General features: G+C 36.2%; 1 protein-coding gene across 9 annotated transcripts in view; it reads right to left on the bottom strand.

The window, feature by feature from the left end:
• Positions 1-3625: 3625 nt before the first annotated feature.
• LOC127871298 (calicin-like) overlaps positions 3626-19148 on the bottom strand; it is a 205060-nt gene continuing 189537 nt past the window's right edge. For 4 of the 9 annotated variants that reach the window (XM_052414068.1, XM_052414067.1, XM_052414070.1 and 1 more), the window contains one exon: positions 3626-8514. In XM_052414068.1, the coding sequence (XP_052270028.1) occupies positions 8125-8514 (390 nt within the window). In that variant the 3' untranslated portion in view covers positions 3626-8124. Of the gene's footprint in view, positions 9874-17075; positions 17235-19148 lie in introns of all 9 variants that reach the window. The other 5 variants (XM_052414071.1, XM_052414073.1, XM_052414072.1 and 2 more) reach the window with 3 other exon arrangements.

The following is a 19148-nucleotide window of genomic DNA, read 5'->3' as shown; positions in this document are numbered from 1 at the left end:
ATTAAACTAAAAATGTGATTTTTGAAGTATCAACAAGGTTTTCAAAATAGCCATGTAAGGAAAACTGCCCATTTCCCTGGAAGCCATGTTTTCCAACGAACCCAAACCATTATAGAACTTGGCCGAAATATGATTACCGTAAATGAAATGTTCTGAGCAAGTTTCATCATGATTTACCAAAAAGGTAATTCACAAGTGTTACGGTTTCACTATAGCGGCCATGTTTTCCCATGAACCCAAACCATTATTTAACTTGGCCGAGATATGATTACTGTAAATGAAATGTTCTAAGCAAGTTTCATCATGATTTGACCAAAAAGGTAAATCAAGAGTGTTAAGGTTTCACTATAGCGGCCATGTTTCTCAATGGACCTGAACCATTTTTTAAACCGCTTAGATACTGAGAGAAACATGTTTTGACAAAAGTTGTATGAAGATTGGTGAACATCAGATGTAACTCCTATGGTGTGTAAAAGCTTTTTATGTCCCCCACTATAGTAGTGGGGGACATATTGTTTTTGCCCTGTCTGTTGTTTTGCGCCAACTTTAACATTTGCAATAACTTTTGCAATATTGAAGATAGCAACTTGATATTTGGCATGCATATGTATCTCATGGAGCTGCACATTTTGAGTGGTGAAAGGTCAAGGTCATCCTACAAGGTCAAAGGTCAAATATATGGGTCAAAATCGCTTATTTAATGTACACTTTTGCAGTATTTCAATATTCAAGATAGCAACTGGATATTTGGCATGCATGTGTATCTCATGGAGCTGCACATTTTGAGTGGTGAAAGGTCAAGGTCAAGGTCATCCTTCAAGGTCAGATGTCAAATATATGTGGCCAAAATCGCTCATTTTATGAGTACTTTTGCAATATTGAAGATAGCAACTTGATATTTGGCATGCATGTGTATCTCATGGAGCTGCACATTTTGAGTGGTGAAAGGTCAAGGTCATCCTTCAAGGTCAGAGGTCAAATATATGTGGCCCAAATCGCTAATTTTTTGAATACTTTTGCAATATTGAAGATAGTAACTTGATATTTGGCATGCATGTGTATCACATGGAGCTGCACATTTTTAGTGGTGAAAGGTCAAGGTCAAGGTCATCCTTCAAGGTCAAATATATGGGTCAAAATTGCTCATGTAATGTAACTTCTGCAATATTGAAGCTAGCAATTTTATATTTGAAATGCATGTGTATCTCATGGAGCTGCACATTTTGAGTGGTGAAGGGTCAAGGTCATCCTACAAGGTCAAACATCATATAGTCGGACATTGTGTTTCACAAACACATCTTGTTCTTTATTGCTTTAATGTGATCCAGTGACCTTGTTTTTGACCTCATGTGATCCAGTTTCGAACTAATGACATCGAGGAGACAAATTTGACCAAGTTTCATAACAATTGGACAATAAATGTGGCCTCTAAAGTTTTAACAAGATAGATGTTGACGGAAAACGACTGACGACGAATGACAGACAAAAGGCGATCACAAAGGGTAAGCATGAGCACTTTGGTCGTACATTTCTAATAATGTGCTATATGTTTTGTACATAGATGCAGATTATTATTGATGTTTTCTCATAAACATAAATCATAACACTAAGAACTAAATCCATGTTTATTTTCCATCAAAAAATAAACATGACAGAATGAATATACCAAATGAAATGATCTAAAAAGAACAAGGCTATTGTCAAGCAATATTGTCCCCTTCCAGCTCCACAATTGTCAGAATTTCCACCATAGCAACCACAATTTTTGACGTAGGAACAAAATGAAATGACGTGCATAATGTCCATATTGCCATCTTTCCATGTTGCAAGTTTCATGAACTTTTAAAGTAATCTCAGGATCCAGAAAAGTGTGACGGACGGACAGACAGACAGACAGACAGACAGAGCGCAAACCATAAGTCCCCTCCGGTGAAACCGGCAGGGACAATAAAAAATAACGGAACAGAACAGACTTGTACATTATAGACATATCAAAAGATCATGTGAAAAGTAACTTAACTTAGTAAGTGATAATACATATTTTAGTAATGTACATATTATAAAACATAATACATTGACAGTAGTGGGAAAACACAAAATACGGTTAATCGCATGTTTACAAAGTATGTATGTGACAGGCTGGCAATCAGCTATTATGCTGATAACATTTATGGAAAATGAACTAAATACAAATTGGTCATTTTAAGTTTATAATTTGGGCTATTACGGTATAAACTAGAAGGAAATAGCCCAATATATATTGCGTGGGTAATATAAGTCAGCAAAATGTATAACAAGAGGGCCGGAAAGGCCCAACGTCGCTCACCTGAGATAAAAAGAAATGACCTGTTCTTTGCAGCCCAAGATATCAATGCAACAAATGTTCTAACCAAGTTTCATAAAGAATAAACAACAAATGGCCCCCTGGCGGCCATGTTTTTCAACAGATCTGAACCATTTTTTAACTCATCCAAGATATCATTGGAACAAATCTTCTGACAAAGTTTCATGAAGATCCGACAATAAATGTGGCCTCTACAGTGTTGACAAGGCAAATATTCCTAACGCACAGCAGAAGACAGACAATTGGCAAAAGGTGATCACAAAAGTTCACCATGAGCAAAAAATATTATGCTCCAGGGGTGGCGAAATCAAATGTCCGAGTTGCCCGAGTCGTACATTTGCTTGTCTGGGCAACTGATTTTTTTCAATTAAGTTGTCCGTGGACAACAAGTTTTTTAAAAGTCAGGTCCAGGTATACAAAAAAATACATTGTATTAAAGCCGTAATTAAGTTTTACACAACCGGATGTTGACATGCGATTACATTGTCAGAGCTATTTGCGGAGCAATCAAGCTAAAATACGGACACTTCTGCGCAGTGATCTCCCTTATTCTATAAGAGACGAGGAGCATGCCGCATTTTAAACATTCGGCCCGACTGTTAGACAGTTTACAGACTGGTTTCTTTATTTTTACAATCAGACGGAAATAAAAAGTATCAAAGTAAGATAATCAAAACACGGTCTACCTTGTTATTTAAGACGACTTTAATGGTAAAAATTGAACATTTAGTTTTTTAAATCTTCAACAACGGAGCAGAAACCCGAAGCTTTGAGCAGTCCCCCTCCCAAAAAAACTAAGAAAGATTATGATAAAAAAATAAGCTATTAAACGCACCATAACTTTTCAAGAAACTTGGCTCACAGATTTTCAATGGTTACCAGTTGATGATAATCAAATTGCTACCAGTAGCGGCGCAGAGCCTCAGTCTGATGAGGTCGACATATTGAACTAGTTTAATTTGTTAAGATTACGATGTACTTATGTTCAACACACGTTTTAATAACACTAGCTTTGCAAGATTAAAAGTTTTAGAAAGTCTTTATATTGTTTATAATATACTGCTATAATGAATGTACTATTGAAATACAACTATAAACAAAACTAGAAAATCATACTCATTTTGGTATATTCCACATTGTTTTACATTAATCAATAAATGCGTTTATAATTATTATAAATATTAACGGACAAGTGTAGTTCAGCAACGGACAAGTTAAATTTCCTAAATGGTTGTCCCTGGACAAGTATAGTTTTTTGAGATTTCGCCACCCCTGTGCTCATACAGATTGTCACCATGTTTGAAGATGATATTATTAAATCTAATTGATTAAACTAGATCAAGATATAATAACAACATTTGAACTCAGCAAGTGTCATTCAGATTAAACTAAAATTGTGTCTTAAAGTATTCACAATGTTTCACTAAAAACAAATGTAAACATACAAAAAAACTTCCACCCTTCTGAGAGCCTTGTTTTTAAACAAACATGAACTTTTTTTAGACTCACATTGCAATTATATTTCCAATTAAAAAATCAATAAATCCGTTTTAAAACACAAATCTTTGATAATCACACAAAACAAGAATATCAGTGAAACTGAAGGATGATCCCCGATGATGCGCTTTGTCAATCTAGGTGTTAATTGTGTGGAAACTAATTATTATTCAAGGGGCAATAAGTCCCTGAAAACTCACTGGAGTGGAACAATATGACATATTTAGGTATGCCCACCATGTAGGATACTTCATGGTTTAATAAACTTCGGGTAATAAGTTCCTGAGATCTATCACAGAGACATCAAATTCTTTAGATTGTCATATTACTTATCAAAGGACAATAACCACCTAAAAAATGTAATATAAGCCTCTGTGACCTTGGCCCCAGTGACCTCAAACCTCATCAAAATGTAGAGGGTAAAATATTGAAGCCACTATAAGAAGAAAATCTATTATTATCCTCGATGGCTTTGACCCCAGTGACCTCAAACCTAATCAAAAGGTAGAGGTCCATGCAAGGTACCTACATGCCAAATATGTAAGAGGATGTTAAAATATTGAAGGCGCTATGAGAACTGTAACAAAAGTGTGCCGGAAAATCTATTATTAGCCTCGGTGACCTTGACCTTGACCCCAGAGACCTCAAACCTCATCAAAAGGTAGAGATCCGTGCAAGATACCGAAATGCCAAATATGTAAGAGATCGGTAAAATATTGAAGGCGCTATGAGAAAATGTAACAAAATTGTGACATAAAAAATCTATTATTAGCCTCGGTGACTTTGACCTTGACCCCAGTGACCTCAAACCTCATCAAAAGGTAGAGGTCCATGCAAGGTACCTATATGCCAAATATGTAAGAGATCGGTAAAATATTGAAGGCGCTATGAGAAACTATAACAAAAGTGTGACAGAAGGAAGTAAGGAACTTCAAACTGGCAACTATATGCTACCTGAAAAATTTCGGGAGGGATAAAAATGCTGACCTCATCAATAAACTGTGCGCCTCAAAAATGATATCTTCTCTTATCTTTGGTGCCACACATTAAAGAAATAGCTCAACAAGGTATCAATTAGGTTGCTGATCATAAAATAAAACAACAAGGTTCACTCAGAGATGTGTATTGATTTGTGTTCAGGCAGCTGATAAGGATCAGTTGGAGTAATTAAGCGTGCATTCATGATTTGAATTCAAACAATTCAAGCCATGAACAGTTTTTTCTCCCTTAAGTAATTTTTCTGCAAAATAAATATTACTACATTAAACTTCAAGAATATTTAATTAACTGTATAGAGTGTAAACAAGGTTTTACTATAGCCATATAAGCAAAAATGCTATGCCCTCTGGTGGCCATGTATTTCAACCAACCCGAACCATTTTCAAACTCATTTAAGATATAATTAGGATGAATCTTCTGACAAAGTTTCATTAAGATCGAACAATAAATGTGGCCTCTAGAATATTGACAAGGTTTTACAAAAGCCATATATAGCCATTAGAGGAAAAATGCCCCGCCCCCTGTTGATCATGTTTTCAAGCAACCGGAACCATTTTCATTGATATGATTGTGACAAACTTTGTGACCAAATTTCATGATGATCGAACAATAAATGTGGCCTCTAGAGTGTTAACAAGGTTTTACTATAGCTATATAAGGAAAAATGCCCCGCCCCCTTGGCGTCCAGGTTTTTCAACCAACCGGAACCATTTTCAAACTCATCCAAGATATCATTGGGACAAATCTTCTGACAAAGTTTCATGAAGATCGGACAATAAATGTGGCATCTAGAGTGTTTAAGGGTTTTACTAAAGCAATATTTGGCCATATAAGAAAAAATGCCACGACCCCTGGTGGCCATGTTTTTAAAGCAACAGGAATCATTTTCAAACTTGTCCAAGATATCATTGGGACAAATCTTCAGACCAAGTTTCATGATGATTGGAAATAAATGTGGTCTCTAGAGTGTAAACAAGGATTTACTAAAGCCATATAAGGAAAATGCCCCGCCCCCTGGCGGCCATGTTTTTCAACCAACTGGCATCATTTTCCAGCTCGTCCAACATATTATTGGGATGAATATTCTTACAAAGTTTCATGAAGATTGGACAATAAATGTGGCCTCTAGAGTGTTAACAAGGTTTTTCTATAGCCATATATAGCCATTTCAGGAAAAATGCCCCGCCCCTTGGCAGCCATGTTTTTCAAGCAAACTTAACCATTTTTGAACTCATCCAAGTTATCATTGAGATCAATCTTCTGCCCAAAGTTCATGAAGACTGGAAATAAATGTGGCCTCTAGAGTGTTTACAAGGCAAATGTTGACGCAGCACAATTTACAACGGACGACGGATGACGAACAAAAGGCGATCACAAAAGCTTACCATGAGCACATTGTGCTCTGGTGAGCAAATAAAACATTAATTATTTCTTACACATATTTTGTCATATTTATATAACTTGATACATTTTTGGTTCCCTAAAATAAATGTCAACCATAGATTATCATAACAAATTATTAAATAACATAAAGATATACATACATATGGGTAATAATGCTTACATAAGAAAATATATTAACTAATTTTACACATTTGATATATAGATACCATTAAACAATTACACAAACAAACATGCAATATAATCTGCGGAACACGACAATAACAATGGTCGTATTTGTGTTCTGAACATATCATCATTCAATGTGCACTTTCTGATCAACAGGGCTTCTTAATAACACAAAACAAGTGCGCAACAATGTGTGATGCCTGTAATCACTTAAGCAAGACACAGAATTACAAGAAACCCAATGCTTTTATTATAGCATGAAGTTTTTAACCGATAAATGACATTTTTTGTCGCTATGAACAATAAACTATAAAGAAAATGATCAAAACAAATTCAGAGGTGCTTATTGTTTTCAGCATCAACAACATAACAACAACAAACAACAACAAAACATAAAAAAAAGAAAGATAGGTGGAGTTATGGCGGAGCAGAAAAGAACACATTTTTAGTGCAATTTACTATATATTCACTATAATTTGACAACATTTTATTTAGATGCAAAGTACTGAAATAATTAGTCCTTAACACGAGTGCAAAAAAAATATGCCTGTTTAAAGGTTTGGTTACATTGATTGAGTTTTGATGATTATAACACCAAAACTGTTAGAATAAGAGTGGACAACACTAATTTTTCAAATTTCAGATTATTCAAGGGCCATAATTTAGAAGTACTTCAAGTGAGTTCTTGTTATCAAAATATGTAGAAATATTATGCCCACAGACATTATCACAAACTTTCATGATCCTTATATACAATTATTTAGCCAGATGATGTGCCACTGACATTTGGTCTTTGTCAGTTGCTGTGTCTAAAAAACTTAAAGTTTCAAGAAAATATTGGCATTATATGAATGGTATTTGGGTCCTAAATGGAAAGGTTAATTTGTATTTCCATAAAAGCGAAAGAAGGCTTGAAAGTAATTTGAATGTTGCTAAAATTTCTCATAAACAATCCATTACGCCACAGGATGAAAAATGTGGTCTCTAGATGGACAAGTGGCTAACAGTTGATCCATACTGGATATAGACTGACCACAATAGCTCACGTAAAACACATTTACAAAGACCCAGATGAACTGATGAAAGCACTAAACATCTGTAACCAAACATAGCTTTACACCCTGGCAACATTCAGACTAAATTCTTTCAACAACGTTACAGCTCCTGTTTGCATCCACGGACAATTTTCCTCCAGGATTAGTTTCTAACCACTAACTATCTACTCAACCGGTTTCAATTCACCAATTTCAAACCTATGACAAAGTCCAAAATCAGCTACTATTCACTGACAACACTTTACCCCCGCACTTAATATATAGGCAAAAGCCGCACCTGCAGTTGGTATCTTCCGTACACTCGTACTCACTCTAGTGCTCACTCTCACTCTCGGACCCGCTGTCAATCTCGTCTTCACTCTCATTCTCGGACCCGCTGTCAATCTCGTCTTCACTCTCACTCTCGGACCCGCTGTAAATCTCGTCTTCACTCTCACTCTCGGATCAGCTGTCAATCTCGTCTTCACTCTCACTCTCGGATCAGCTGTCAATCTCGTCTTCACTCTCACTCTCGTACCCGCTGTCAATCTCGTCTTCACTCTCACTCTCGGATCAGCTGTCAATCTCGTCTTCACTCTCACTCTCGGATCAGCTGTCAATCTCGTCTTCACTCTCACTCTCGGACCCGTTGTCAATCTCGTCTTCACTCTCACTCTCGGATCAGCTGTCAATCTCGTCTTCACTCTCACTCTCGGAGTAACTAATATTCTCCCGTGTGCCGTTAGCAAGTGCATTACAGTGGGGACAGTTGATATGGCAACGGACATACTGCTGTGGGACCCTCACGTGTAGGGCCGAGCAGTTTGTCAGAGCTGTCGGTAGATTTGCAATATCCTCGGTGTTACCACTGGTAACATCAACGGCAATAGAATAGTCAGTTGGGCTTTGTAACACATTTTTCCCTCTCCGTTTTTGACCACCAAAAATGTACAGCCTGTCTTCACATGTGGCCCATCCAGAATTTTCATTCGCCGATCGTTTAAACAAGGGTTTTTCACAGTTCAAATTGATCCACTTTCCCAGGAGAAGGTCATACACACTGTGTAGAACCTTGTTGATGTCAATTTTGTGAGTCATGTATAGTTTATTGTGAAAGGCAAACAATGTTGCCCCTTCTCCCTTCAACGATACCTCCTTTGTTATTTCAACCAGCTTTCTGCTGGAGGCTTTTTTTACAAACACTTTGGTTTGAAGGAGCGTATCGCTTGCATATTGATCTACCAACATGATACAGATGTACTTGTTCCTGGCTACACATGCTTCTTTGATGTTGATGATACTGTGACTCTCGTTCACCAAACTGCATTTCTGATACCTTGTCAACTCCTCATTTGCTTCAAGAAGGTAGACATTGCACTTGCCACTCCCAAGAACACCCTTCGCCACAATGTACGACTTGTGTCCCTTCTCCATTATGAGGATAGAACCGATCAATAAATCGACACTCTTGCTCATTACTTCTATTGGTGAAAGCTTAATGGCACGTTTTGTCCATGTTTGTTTATTAAAGTCAAATTTGTACCTTGTTGGTTTTTCATCGCCCTGAATACTGACAAATAAGCAGTTCTTTGCCGGGTTGAAGGCAAACTTGACATCACTTAGATCAAACATCCATGGAAGAATATTGGGCAATGCACACCATCTGTTTTCAGCGACGATGTAACCAAACATCCCCATGGGTCTAGGCCAATCGTCTGTTATTGTACCTGTAACTATGATAACATCAGTTTTCCCATCAGAACAAAATTCATCACTGCAAAACTTCATGATTGTTGCCCTACACTTGGCACTACACAATTCAGAAGAATCGACCAATGGGGAATCCAGGACATCCTTCTTCAGGAACTCTAAGCTCATCTTCTCCAGGGCTATACTACAGAACAAATCATGGAAGTGCTCTGTTCTTCCTTCAAGATCTTCATTCACCCAATTTGTGAGAAAATTGAAGAAATCTTCACGAGAAACGTAACTCAAAACAGGATCCTCAATCAGACTTCTTATCAAATCCGGTGTCATTTCAAGAGCACTTTTACTTTTTATCACAAAATCAAGTCGTTCTTGAATATATGAAAGTATAAAACCTTTGGTCTTCAGGTTGTACATGTCAGAAATCGCGTACAGCTGGATACAGTTGTCTACATTGGTGATCACATAATTATGCATGAAGTCTTCGCACAGTTTCTTCAAGTCATCAACCTGAAGATAGTTAGCCAGTTCCAGGACCTCCTCTACTGTGGTAGAGTCCAAACATACAGAACCCGTATACAGGAAGGTCAGTACAGTCCGCAACGCCTGGACACTGTCAACCTTAATGTGCACTCTGTTGTGTTTTCTTTCCTCAAGGCCGCTGTTGTAGAGGGACTGGAAGTATGGGGCCCCTGCTAGGACACACCAATGGGCCTTGATATCCTAAAACAACAACAAACATGTCAGAGCAAGAATAGTAACTTAAGGAAAGAGCAAATAAGCATAGTGCCTCCTCTTCATTTTAAAATTTTAACACGAAATGTGACCCGATAAAAAACCTAGGTTTTTACACTTTTAACAATTATTTGAGCAGAATTAAATAAGCCTTGCAAGCAAAGACTGCACATCAGCTACCTTCAGCACATACCTCCATCCAAACTTAAGTTTTACATCTGAGACTCTTTTTTTATTTTTTGTTACAGTGACCTTAACACCACTGGCTCCAATCCAATCCCTCGCTAGATCAGCCTGTAACCTAACTACACACACAATTTTAGCACAATGACTTCATTCTGACTAAAATAATTGAGCACAAACGATATATATTTTTTTAACAACAGTGACCTTGACATAACCCAACTGGCCCTCAATGCAAGCCCAGGCTTGGCATGCAGGTCAGCTAAAAATAGCAATTGTTGCATGCAAATGTTAACCTGAATTTCCAAAATGCAATAAGAAAATTAAGGGGCATAATTCTACTAAATTGCAGGTAGGATTTATGGGCCTTTGTTATTGACCTTAAAAGGTGATCCTAAGACATGTGTAAAGTTTCAATTGAATATCTGAAGTAATTACAGAGATATGTAGTTGCTGCATGCATGCTTAAACCTGAATGTCAACTTGCATGCAAACCTTAACTTGACTTTTCTTAGTACAAAATGTGGGAATAATCCTTCAAACATTATAGGTCTAGGTCTCAAACCGACTGTTTATTAAGACCCTGAACACTAGGTGATGTTTTATTTCCATATTAGTGGTGGATATAGATATATGAAAATGTTGCATGCAAACGTTTAAACAAGATGTGTTTGTGAAACACTATGTCCCCCCCATTTATTTTACCTTTGACCTTGAAGGATGACCTTGACCATTCACCACTTTAAATGTGCAGCTCCACCATAGGTGTTTAGCGTGTGGCTATGATATTAATTAGTGAAAACATCATTTTTAATTATAAATAATCATATTATAACGAAAAATCAACTTTTCTGAAAACAAAAATAACTATCAAATATATATTACAACGTATGTAACTCAAAATCACCCCAAAACGGATTGCATCGCTTTGAACAGCCATATCTTCATCAATTGTGCAGCGATTATCACGATCTCGGTCTTATTCAACGCAGAAATGATTTTCCTTTCTGGAAATGTATATGTCTTGCAATATTTTTACAAATGCTGGGTCACCTTTAAAGAAATAACACGATACACAACTCGCATCACCCAGTTGACACCGATCGGGCAGTATTTAAGACTGAAATCTTCACGGAGTAAAGGGCATCTTCCCTGCAAAGTTCATGCACCTCGATACCATAATTCAATAAAACGTATGAAAAAAAACATTCTTACCGTGCTGGCCGTTGCATTATGCATAAAAACTAACTGTCCAGCGCCGTTTGAAACGTTTGTTTACATACATTTCAACTAACTGACATTTTAAACACACGAGTCATTTCATTGGTCCAATGCGAAGGTGCGTCTTTACAATTGGAGATTTCATTCATGAATACGGTCTGATCATTTTCAAGTGGGTCAAGCGAATTGTGTATCGTGTTATTTCTTAAAATTTGACCCAGTATGTGTAAAAATATAACAAGATATATACATTTCCAGAAAGGAAATTCATTTCTGCGTTGAATAAGACCGGGTTCATGAAAATCGCTGCAAAATTGATGAAGTAATGGCCTTTCAAAGAGATGCATCCCGTTTTCGGGTGATTTCGAGTTGGATACCTTGTTATGTATATATTTGATAGTGATTTTTTTTCAGAAAAGTTGATTTGTTCGTTATAATATGAATATTTATCATTCAAAATGATGTTTTCACTAATTCATATCATAGCCACACGCTAACCACCTGTGAGCTCCACGAGATACACATGCATGCCCAATATCAAGTTGCTATCTTCCATATTGCAAAAGTTAAGGCAAATGTTAAAGTGTGACGCAAACAAACCAACAAACAAACAGACAGGGCAAAAACAATATGTCCCCCAGTATAGACTGGGGGATATAAAAAGGAGCATAATTATGTAAGAGTTATGAAACTTGGTCGTTGACCTAACTCAATGATCCCAAATGCATGTGCAGGGGTATGATTGAGGTGAAGTCTGCGGGGATGACGATTCTGTAGACTGATTTTGACTACGCGCATCGCGTGCATAACGCAATGACAAACCTTAAAACAAACATTAAAATATACATCATCTTCAACTTATTAACAAGAATAATTGATGAAAACCTTTTAAAATTCACATTTAACATATTATGCAAAGTCACCAGAATTGTGATTAAAATCAATGTGTGTTCCGATCCCAATGAACGATGACGGCAACAAATCATTTTAGATCAATGTCTTCAAATTTTGAAATAAGGTAAAAAAAAATGTTCAACTAACGACAATTTACTACGGGATCCGTTGTTCAAATTATTTTTTTTTTCACATGGAGTATGACTCTAGCCTAACCAAGACAGTCGATCTTCCACACCCATTCAGAAAGTGGTACGTATTGCTTTCTGATTTATAACAACTGTTGTTTCTTCCCTTTTCCATTAAGTTTTTTTAATGACTTTCCAATCTACGAGATTTTGTGAGATTAGTTCGTTCGTTCAATAATCTTTATTTTCGCTTCACACATGCACCATTTGCAAAGGGTTTCCATTTGCAAACGAATCAGATTACAGTTTACTAAATACTTTTGGTGTTCAATGCTATACCCTCTAAAAATGGAACGTTATTTATTTGAAGACACTCTGTCTCTGTATGGGCACTTGCCATTACTTTATTTTTGAATGTTTCTGTGTGCATGTGGTAGGGAAAACATTGTTGTATACTACAAATTCAGTGTTTTTGCTTTTAGGTTGGAGACTACATGAGACTTTGACAGTTGGTGGGAAACCATCATCAACTGGAGAGAAGCCGGTAAAAAGATGCCGATGGCCATAAAACAGTGGCCGCTGACTCGCATCGAGTTCTTTCTTTCATACTGCATGACCTACCTTTTTATTGTTTAAATCAATTTGTCTTGGCATGCTGTTTAAGAAAAGGTATGGCTATGAGGGTGTCTACGTGCAAAAGTTTGACTTTATTTTTTGTTAAAGCATCTATAACGCTCAAAATCAACGAAAAGTTCGTAAAGTATTTCGTAAAATAAAGTTAACACCTAAACACTCAGTGTTCCTTATAGCAAAAGCCACAATTTCGACGCTAGATATGGTATGATTACATTGATTTGTGTAGATACAAAATGCTCGTTTTTTATTTATTTTCTGACACAATTAATTCCATTTTATTTTCCTGCGAATATATCTATTCATACGACACACGAACACTAAAATGGTACCATGTTAGTGTTCATGTGTTGTATGAAAAGATATCGTTGCGAGAAATTAAAATGGAATTAAATATGAAAAACAATAATAAAAACGAGCATTTTGTATGTACAAACATCTATTTCACAAGACCACATCTGGCGTTGAAATTTCGGCAATTGTCATAAGGAACACTGATTTTTAATTGTTTAACTTTATTTAACGAAATATTGTACGAAATTTTCGCTGATTTGAATAGTAATGGGGCTTTAAAGTTATTGCTTTTACATTAAATCTGTAAAGGAAATCTTTTAGTATATTGTGATATCAGCAAAGAAATATGAAGAACATTTTAAAAGACCGATTTTAATTGGAAGATTGGGAAACAACAGCCAATGACATCGCTCGTTTCAAACAACGCTTAGGCAAAATCTACCAGTGTTATATGCGGAAGGTTGCGCGGGCCCCAGATTTCTCGGGCCGCTTATGAAATACACACGCAAAATCGGTTGTACTCCCCTACCCCATTTTTTAAAAAGAATTTACCAGAATTGCGAAAATGACCCCCGACAACCCTATGTGTGAAGTTTCAAATGAATACCTATAGTTGAAACAGTGAAATGGATATTTTGCACATTCATCTTAACCACACTAATTCACAAAGGCCAACACTGCCAGCGATGCGGACATTTGGTGAATAGTTGCGCTAAAAATTGGCACGAGACCCCACTGAACTGTTATGTTTATATCTGTAGAAACTAACAGTATGATTATTGTTGATAAACTTAATGTCAAATATATATTTAATATGAATATTTCTGACTGGTTCAGAATCTAGCCATGACCTACCGTATCACAGCATGTCACCGTAGTCAGACTGGTTCAGCATCTGGCCACGACCTACTTTAGAACAGCATGTAACAGTAGTCAGACTGGTTTAGCATCTGGCCATGACCCAGGGCTCTGTGAAACGCTTTTTGTACGCATAAATTTGACAAATGATTCTTATCGTAAGCGAATTGAGTCCCCAGGACGCACCTTTTTGTATAACTGGGTATTTCAAGTCAATTCATTCACAATCAATACCTGTAAGGCAACCGCCTATTTAAATTCAAGCCTACACAATTTATTTGCTCACATCTGTTTGAAGGGGCCTTTTCACAGATTTTGGCATGTTTTGAACTTTGTCATAAAATGCTTTATATTGATAAATGTAAACATTAGATATAATAAGCTAAAGTGAAAATTCAAGAATAAAATTAAAAAAAGAAAAAAAAGGTAACCCTCAGCAGGGCTCGAACCATTGACCCCTGGAGTCCTGGAGGAAAAGTAGTACCCACTTAGACCACTCGTTCATCCTTCCGGATACAATGTCTAATGTATTTTATACTTTATATAAGCAATCCTCGTAGTTTCACAGAATATAACGAAATCAACAGAACTCCCCAAATTATTAAATCGTTTCGCGTTGCAACGCTTTATAATTTTCGGGTTTTTAAATAGTCACAAGATGCATAAAAAGGTATTCTTAGAGCAAGGTAAATGTTCAGTTTTACTGTTACCTCACAAAAATCATAACAAAAACGACAATTTGCGAATATGAAACAATTTTTTTCAATTTTGTCAATTTTCCCAAACGTGAAAAGGCCCCTTTAATTTACAATTAATCCAATCCATTTAAATGTCAGGATTGTTCTCTCACATCCAATCCGCTATGGAACTAACGCAGTAATGGTGTATCTGACAGTATGTACATGCTTCTTGTTATGTATTAATGCCAACTGAAGTGGTCACTTGCTGATGTGTAACAAATTTACAGTGTTAACTTCCTAGAAACTGGCCACATCTGGGCATTCACAACAAACAAGTTTGATGTCTGCCAACAGCATTCCAAGCTTGAAGTTTATTTAGGCATAGTTAATTCATCTCATAGGTCACACTGTTAAGACTTGTGTATTTAACTGGTTTTATTGTTGTTTTATTTTATTGTTGTTCGTAGTTTCATTTCATCGTTCCTCAAAAAGTTGTAACTCTGTTGCTCTTGTTTATTTCCTACCATTGAGTAATTAAATGGTAATTAAATTGAATGCGTTTTAATTCCATTTTATTATTGTTTAATTTGAGTTGCAATGCTATGAGGTTAAATTTTATTTACACTTAAATGTATCATGAATATTGCTTGGCCAAGTTTGAGGTTGAGCGCTCTTAAACCGGTTTAAACCCCCAATGCTTTGCATTGACCGTTCCAGGGCGGTGACCCCAGCTTTATTCTTTTATGTGTTTATGTTGTTTTGTATTGTGCTGTTTTGTACTGTTTTGGCAATTGGCCAATGCCTTAAATAAAGAACCAACTAATTGTATATTATGAGATTTCAATACTGCTCCAGCAGCTGGAGTTTCACTTCTTTATATTAAATGGAAATATAAAAGCAATGCAATTGTAATGTTTTTTTTTTGAAAAAAGGTAAATGCATATATGTGAGGTGTGTATGTAAATATATTAAGCACTTAAATGCACACTGCCGTAACAGAGTTGTTTATTTTGTTGTTGTTTTTTTAGTCCCCTACGAGTGAAACCGGAGAGGGACTTATGGTTTGCGCTCTGTGTGTCTGTCTGTCAAACTTTTCTGGATCCTGCGATAACTATAACAGTTCTTCATATTTTTTCATGAAACTTAAATCATAGACAGATGGCAATATGGAGATTATGCACGTTATTTTATTTTGTTCCGTAAAGAATGCTGGTTGCTATGGCAACAAACAGACTAGACATATTGCTGAAAATGGTGGATCCTGCGATAACTTTAAAAGTTCTTCATATTTTTTCCTAAAACATGAATCATGAATAGATGGCAATATGGAGATTATGCATGTCATTTCATTTTGTTCCTACGTCAGGAATGCTGGTTGCTTTGGCAACAAATTAACTACAAATATTGCTGAAAATGGTGGATCCTGCGTAGGTAGGGGACTTTTATTGCTTGGCTATAGTATTGTTTCTACATGATATTTTATTTAAGTAATAATAGAAAGAATATGATAAGAAAGAATTATAATAGAAATAATATGATAATGAACATTTTGTATTTTTTAATAATGAACAAGCAATTATAATATGTATTATTATATAAATCCTTTATTTAAGTGGATGTTTGGCTGAAAATATGAAGACGTGTGAAATATTCAATTGGGCACCTTTTGGACTTTTCCCAAGTAAGGAGTTCAATGACTCTTTGTTTAAAATCCTAGAATAGTGATACCCCTGTGACCTACCGTATCACAGCATGCCACAGTAATCAGAATGGCTCAGCATCTGGCCATGAGTTACCATATCACAGCTTGTCACAGTCGTCAGACTGTTTCAGCATCGAGCCATGACCTACCGTATCACAGCATGCAACAACAGTCAAACTGGTTCAAAATCTGGCCAAAACCTACTTTATCACAGCATGTCACAGTAGTCAGACTGGTTCAGCATCTAGTCATGACCTTCCTTATCACAGAATGCCACAGTAGTCAGACTGCTTCAGCATCTAGCCATGACCTACTGCATCATAGCATGTAACAGTACCGGTCGTCAAGACTGGTTCAGCATCTGGCCATGACCTACCGTATCACAGCATGCAACAGTTGTCAGACTGGTTCAGCACCAGGCCACGACCTACTTTATCACAGCATGTCACAGTAGTCAGACTGGTTCAGCATCTTGCCATGACCTACCATAATCGCAGTATGTCACAGTAGTCAGACTGATTCAGCATCTGGCCATGACTAACCATATCACAGCACGTCACAGAAGTCAGTCTGGTTCATCATCTAGCCATGACCTACCGTTTCCCCACAGGTCACTATGACATCACAGTAGTCAGACTGGTTCATCATCTGACCATGCAGCTGTTCAATGAGCTGCTTCCCGTACATATCTGAGTTGCCCATCTGGTAACTCTTGCCATCCCCAAGCAGACGAGCACGCTTTGCCATTGCACTTATCTGAAAGATGAAGAAGACCAACAGTTTAGTTGTGGATAAATTTGTATTAGGAACCATATATTTATCAATTTGGATTTTACAGGTAACAAATGAACAATTATTTTCTTTTTAATGTTTACCTGATGGTATATGGAGCTTACTTAAACACAAGCAAACAATTTCAATGACCTTGTGCTACAAATAATTTATAACCTCACAGCTTGAACTGGGACAAAATCACTCTGACCTCCAAACATATGGGTCATGCATATGTCAAGAGCAGATTCTTACTTATGGGGACCCTTCCATGAAGAAATTTTATGCAGAATACCTTGACGGAGTGAATTAAGAATATGTTTGAATTGCTTTCGAGTTAATTTAAATATATATCCTTGTTGAAATAAACACAAGGAATATTTTTTTTATAGTATTTAATTATTTGTTTTACTGCAATGTACAAAAAATTCTGATCTATTTCGAGGGAAAAATGTTTTTGTTTGGAAAAAATACACAGTATTTGGGCTGACTGAAATGGGGCTAATTACGACCCGTAAAATGCTCAGGTTATACTTTATTGATTTAAGGAAGTTTAACAGCCTATTTTGACAGCTAGTATTTAACTCGTGTTCATCTTATACACGTATTATTTTATTTCATTTCCATGGAATTTCGAGAATTCTTTAAATCACATGTCTGTTGGCCAACTCCAACCTAAGTCAACTCGCATTTTTTGTCAACTGGAACGTGTTTTTGGTCAACTCGCACTTTTTTAAGTCAACACGCACCCCTAGCACTTCACTAGCTTTCAAAAGTTGGAAGTCCTGACTTCCAATACTTAAATTGTGGACGTCCCAAATGATACAATTGGAAGTTCCAATTTTATTTCAATGAATATTTTAGTAAACCCTACCGTATGTGTTCATCGCTGGATACATACATATTCCAACCAGTGTTTTCTTTATGGCAATTTCGGGGCCGATATTCGGCCCCATTCCCCTTAAAAAAAGAGTATATATTTTTCCCCCATTTTGTAAAAAAATCCCCTCCAGAAGTTAAAATTATTTTTTTTTTGTTTTTTGTTGAAAGAACTGTCTCATAATCATGATAAATATATCTCAAATTTATGTCATAAACAGCTAAAAAAGTATATAGCTATAATTTATATTATTTTGAATTATTATAAAGAGTTGTATTAAATAGTTTTTCCCAAATCAGTGGACTTTTCACATTAATTGCATTTTTCTCCCAAAAATGGCAAAGAAAAGGCCTGATGTATCTATATTGTGTCAATTTTTGTTGATAAAATCATTCCAAATAAAAGGAAAATTGAAACATTTTATTGATAAAAAATGCTCACATTTGCCATTTTATCGATTTGAAAGATCCCAATTAGACTCAAAATGGCTAAGAAAACTGAGACAGTGCATGAAGGCTGAACTGTCTGAAACTTAAATGTTGAAAAATCATTGATATATATATTTTAATTTTAAGAAAAAGGACAAAGACATTCAGCTGTGAATATTATATTCATACAAACATGTGTATTAATATAATAAATAATATTATATATATACCAGTGAATTTTTAATTTTCCCCTTTTCCTAAAAACGACGCATTTTTTCCCCTTTGGACGGGCCCTGCCACCATTCCCATATAAGTGAAAAAAAACACTGCCAACTCTATCCATTACCCCATAATCCAGTTTTATTGCGATTTAAACGTTAAAAACCAAAATATGTATTGACGCTTCTGTGTTTAAGAATTTTATAAACACAAACGTCCGCCGTTTAACGCAAGTGCATACTGTAAATGCAAAGTACTTTTTTGGATGGGATTATTCCCACGGAACATTCGAAAATCAGGTGACACGATGTGCGAGCATCAAGAACTGTTCATAATTGGTTTTAACGATGAGTGACTTCAATTTGATTACTA

Source organism: Dreissena polymorpha, chromosome 3 (assembly GCF_020536995.1).
Source record: "Dreissena polymorpha isolate Duluth1 chromosome 3, UMN_Dpol_1.0, whole genome shotgun sequence".
NCBI classification, from domain to species: domain Eukaryota; kingdom Metazoa; phylum Mollusca; class Bivalvia; order Myida; family Dreissenidae; genus Dreissena; species Dreissena polymorpha.
Note: the sequence above shows the minus strand (reverse complement) of the source record. Positions and strands in the feature narration are given on the sequence as shown.